General features: G+C 35.9%; 1 protein-coding gene across 1 annotated transcript; it reads right to left on the bottom strand.

The window, feature by feature from the left end:
• Positions 1-3,620: 3,620 nt before the first annotated feature.
• Positions 3,621-4,601, bottom strand: LOC133261010 (olfactory receptor 51G1-like). The gene has a single exon (XM_061439615.1). It carries the CDS (start codon positions 4,599-4,601, stop codon positions 3,621-3,623), a length of 981 nt encoding a protein of 326 aa, XP_061295599.1.
• Between the last annotated feature and the right edge of the window lie 484 nt (positions 4,602-5,085).

The raw sequence follows: 5,085 nt of genomic DNA, 5'->3' as shown, positions 1-5,085 counted from the left end.
TTTTATTGTTAATCTTTTTTGACTCTGGTTTTGAACCTTGTAATACCAATTTATTTATTTTTTATTTTATTTTATTTTTAAACTTTACAATATTGTATTAGTTTTGCCAAATATCGAAATGAATCCGCCACAGGTATACCTGTGTTCCCCATCCTGAACCCTCCTCCCTCCTCCCTCCCCATACCCTCCCTCTGGGTTGTCTCAGTGCACCAGCCCCAAGCATCCAGTATCGTGCATCGAACCTGGACTGGTGACTCGTTTCATACATGATATTATACATGTTTCAGTGCTATTCTCTCAAATCTCCCCACCCTTTCCCTCTCCCATAGAGTCCATAAGACTGATCTATACATCAGTCTCTTTTGCTGTCTCGTACACAGGGTTATTGTTCCCATCTTTCTAAATTCAATATATATGCATTAGTATACTGTATTGGTGTTTTTCTTTCTGGCTTACTTCACTCTGTATAATAGGTTCCAGTTTCATCCATCTCATTAGAACTGATTCAAATGTATTCTTTTTAATGGCTGAGTAATACTCCATTGTGTATATGTACCACAGCTTTCTTATCCATTCATCTGCTGATGGGCATCTAGGTTGCTTCCATGTCCTGGCTATTATAAACAGTGCTGCGATGAACATTGGGGTACACGTGTCTCTTTCCCTTCTGGTTTCCTCAGTGTGTATGCCCAGCAGTGGGATTGTTGGATCATAAGGCAGATACTAATTTAAATCTTAACAAATCTATCATCTCACTCAAGTAAGATATTGGTGATTACACATGTCATAGCTTGCTAATCTTCCTGTACTCTTATATTTAAGATACTAATTGACAATTAGCTCTTTCAGGAGTTAAAAAATATAAGTAATTACTACAACAGAAGTAATAGTTCTCATAAATAATATTTACTCAGTTATTAAAATAAATTCACCATCCAATAACAGTCCATGAAAATAAGAGGCTATTTCTATCCCACCACTAGAAAAATCTTCACACTTCCATCTTCCAATATCTTGTTGTGAAATTACCACAGAAATGATTTGAACTTACTTCCTTCACTGACATGGGATGCCTCAGAAATATCCTTACACTTAGCTTTTTGTAATATTAACTTAAATCATTGGAGAAGGAAATGGCAACCCACTACAGTATTATTGTCCAGAAAATCCCATGGACAGAGGAGCCTGGGTGGGCTAAAGTTCATGGAGTCGCAAACAGTCAGACACAACTGAACAACTGAGCACAATTTAAATCACTTTGACATCATCCAAATTGGATATGTTCAAAGATCTCAGATTTAGAGGATTGTTATTAGTCAGTGAAACCATACTCCTTTATATATGGTCTGTATATTTCTCATGTAAAAAACATAGGAACAAAAATTTTAAAAAAAGAAATTTTATCTCTCACTGCTAAATTTTTTGACAACCAAGATCATAAGCTCAATTTTGAATGACTCACTCTAATGGCAAGAAAATGATTTACAAATATTCACATTTACAGCTACAAGATAAAGCACTACAGAGACCACAAAGCCTGAACTATACGTGCGTAGTTGAGAGCAGATACAAATATGAAAGGCAGACTGCTTGCCAAAGGGCATCCTTAGGCTGTTTTCCAGATTTGCTCTGCTCTGTCTTGACCACAGTGAGCTGAATCAACAGGTCCCTTTGCTCTCTGACTTCTGGTTTGACTTGATCGCTAACGGAAATGTAGGAAGCAAGATACAGTTGGAACGTTTACCCCTTTGACTCCCCAACAACCCTCACCGTGGCTTCCTCATGGTGGCTGCATCTTTCTACAGAAAGGGAAAGCTCATGCTGGGTGTCCTTCTCCACATGCTGTCCTTCCCATGTTCTGGTAAAAAGTTTTGTTCCCTTGCCACTTCAGGACTAACGTTGGCATCAAATTCCCTTCTGTAGTACTATCTATGTTAATGATATATTTATAAAATATATATAAAAATATTTCTCGGTTTTACCAAATATTGTCCACATATTTTCAACGACCCCTAATGCCTGTATCAAAGTCTTCATATTATCCAGTTTGAGAACAATTTTGTTTTTTCCTGACAGAACCTTAATTAAGACAAAGGAGAGGTATCTACCTCATATACATATGTGTACCTCTGTTACTTTCTATCTCTGTCTTTGTGTTTATCACCATCACTATCACTATTGGCCGACTTAATACATGTTGAAGTTCTAATATGTGTAATTTTTTTCCCATTTTTTACAGGAAGCCTGATGTTCATTTTTTGGTAAATCAAATGAAAAAGTCTTTTTTCTCCTAGAATGGGGGATTCACCTCAGAAATGTCAGTTGCTCAAGTGTAAGAGAAAAAGCATCAGGTAAATCTTTGCATATTTAGTTTTTCAACACAGTTGACACAGTTCAGTGGATCCCTTTGCTATAAAATCTACATTCATATCTGATTTAATTTTAACATAATTTTCACAGATTTTTTTTTTTCTGTTTTCAATTCACTTGGAACTGCAGAGTTTGTTCTCTATTTTTATTTTTATTCTATTCCCTGAGCTGGTTTACTTTCTAAACGAATTGTTAAACCTATGATTCCTAATAGTTTTAATTTTTTAAATTATCTTATGTATTCTTTTCAGAGTATCTAGAAATAATCCTGAAAAAATGTGTTTATTATGTTTTTCAGCTTCCCTTTACTTAACCAAGGGATGTCTTTGAGGATGATTTAAAATAGTATTTGTACAAAACAAATGTATTCTCTTTGAGTCCTCTTTCTAACTACCTTACATCCATTTCTATTCTCCCACTAGAATATGTACTTTAATCTTGGGTGTTGAAAACTTGTTTCCTCTTGTATCCTAGGGAATTGTGTAAGACAGCAAGATCCTCAGACGATTACAGTTTATGGTGATGGGGGGAAGGGTTCTCTCTTGCTCTATTTTTGTTTAAAGTTCTGTACATGAGATATTACACCTAATAGGAGTGTACACTGATCAAGGGATTTTGATATTTTCACTACATTTCATGAATACAGATTCCCTCTATTGTGAAGTTTGGATTTCTCTTCTAGTTTTCTCCATTGAAGAACAACAACAAAAAAAACTAACTTTATTCATCACCCAGATTTTTTTCTGACAATCATTTCAATAGAAGTAAAGGAAATAAAGAAATGCAATAGTTTCATTTATGCCATCTCTAAATTTAAACATCCACTTGCTTACAATTTGACTCAAAATATGGAGTGTGAAGTCTACTTTGACATAATAGAAAGAAAATGTAATGAATTATCAACATAAATTCTGCTGTGTATTACGTCTTTTACCATTGAGTTGTTCAGGGAATTTCTCTATTTTAGTTATTACATAGAAAATTGTACTTCCCTTCAAACTTGAATGGAAAATATCTCTGTAAAATATTTGAATGAAGTTATTCCCTCTTGCTACTTATCCTGAGAAAAGGGTTTTGAGATGATTTAAAGCTAGGAAATAATGATAGAAACTGAAATGTTTTTCTTGAAGGGACATGTGGAATTTGTGAACTATCATGGAATTATTATATACCAAATGTGTCCAAGAATTTCTAACAGGTTAATCTTTAGGATGAAGGTGATGGATGCAAAAGTTGAAATATCAAAGAATCTAAGTGTGAGCAAGCCCTATCCTTTTGGATAATAATATCCCTAGGAAGCCTTGGCGAATCTGCTTTGTCTTGATGCTATAAATAATTGGGTTGAGAACTGGTGGAACTAACAGGTAAATATCTGCCATGGTAATATGAATAATGGGAGAGAAATGTTTTGCAAAACGATGCACTAAGGACAACCCTATCATTGGCACATACAGAATGAGCACAGCACAAATATGGGAGATACATGTACTGAGGGCTTTGAGTTTCCCTCCCCGGGATGCAATGTGCAACACAGAGCGGAGGATGAAAGCATAAGATAAAAAGATTCCTAGAGAATCTATACCCCAATAAAATGCAACAACAAACAAGCCATACAAAACATTGAATGAGATGTCAGAACAGGCCAGTTGGATGACATCTTGATGTAAGCAGAAGGAGTGAGAGAGAACATGGGATTGACAGAAAGAAAATGTGGGGATACGAACAAGAACAACAGGGAGGACAGTGGAGCATCTGATTACGATGAAGACCCCTATGTAGACAATGCGTTGTGGGGTAAGTTTGCTGGAATACCTCAAAGGATCGCAGATGGCAACATAGCGGTCAAAAGCCATGGCTAGGAGCACAGCTGATTCCATTAGAGAAAAAGTGTGAATAAAATACATCTGGGCTACACAAGTATTCATCTCAATCTCCCTAGCATCAAACCAGAAGGTTCTCAGTACTGTGGGCAGGGTGGAGATGCACATGCCCATGTCCGTGAGGGACAGCATGGCCAGGAAGTAGTACATGGGCTCATGGAGACTCTTGTCAGTGTGGATGATGTGAAGAACTGTACAGTTGCCCACTATTCCAATCAGATAGAACACACAAAAGGGGATGGAAATAAAGTGTTGAACATCCTTGCAGCCAGGAATCCCAGAAAGGTAGAATGAAGGTGCCTGTCCAATACTGGAATTAGTGCCTGTCGTTACATTGTTCCAAGATGCCATTTTTCTACAATTAGAATATGAACTCCTAAAAGGAAGAAAAACATACAACATTGAGAAGATAGCAGGTCATGTTTTTACATTAGGTTTTTTTTCTTAATGCTTGCTTTGTAGGGGCATTATTCATACAGATTTGGAAATTACTTTGAAACATGTTAATATATTACTGTTTAATTCTTAAAATGATTTGTGGTTATTATACTATTATCTGTCAATCTTTTAGGCTGCTGATTCTGGATTTTGAATGTTTCACAGAATGCCCTTTCCTCTCCTAAGTGTATAATATAGTCTCTTCCATTTTTCACTATTATTTTCATAGGTTAGTTTATTTTTATTCACTTTCAGTTGTATCATTTACCTTTATTTTTGATTGTGATGTAAAGTAAGAATATTTTCCCAGACCCTGACCTCTGTATGTTAAGCATTCATTTAGCATTCATTTCACTCTGACAATGACACTTGGTGGAGGCATTTTAGAATGAATGTC

This window comes from Bos javanicus, chromosome 15 (genome assembly GCF_032452875.1).
Source record: "Bos javanicus breed banteng chromosome 15, ARS-OSU_banteng_1.0, whole genome shotgun sequence".
Classification (NCBI taxonomy): Eukaryota; Metazoa; Chordata; class Mammalia; order Artiodactyla; family Bovidae; genus Bos; species Bos javanicus.
The sequence above is the reverse complement of the archived record's forward strand: the minus strand, read 5'-3'. Positions and strand labels throughout refer to the sequence as shown.

Excerpts from the sequence above, each read along its gene's own strand:
- LOC133261010 (XM_061439615.1), bottom strand. The coding sequence starts at position 4,601 with ATGGCATCTTGGAACAATGTAACGACAGGCACTAATTCCAGTATTGGA.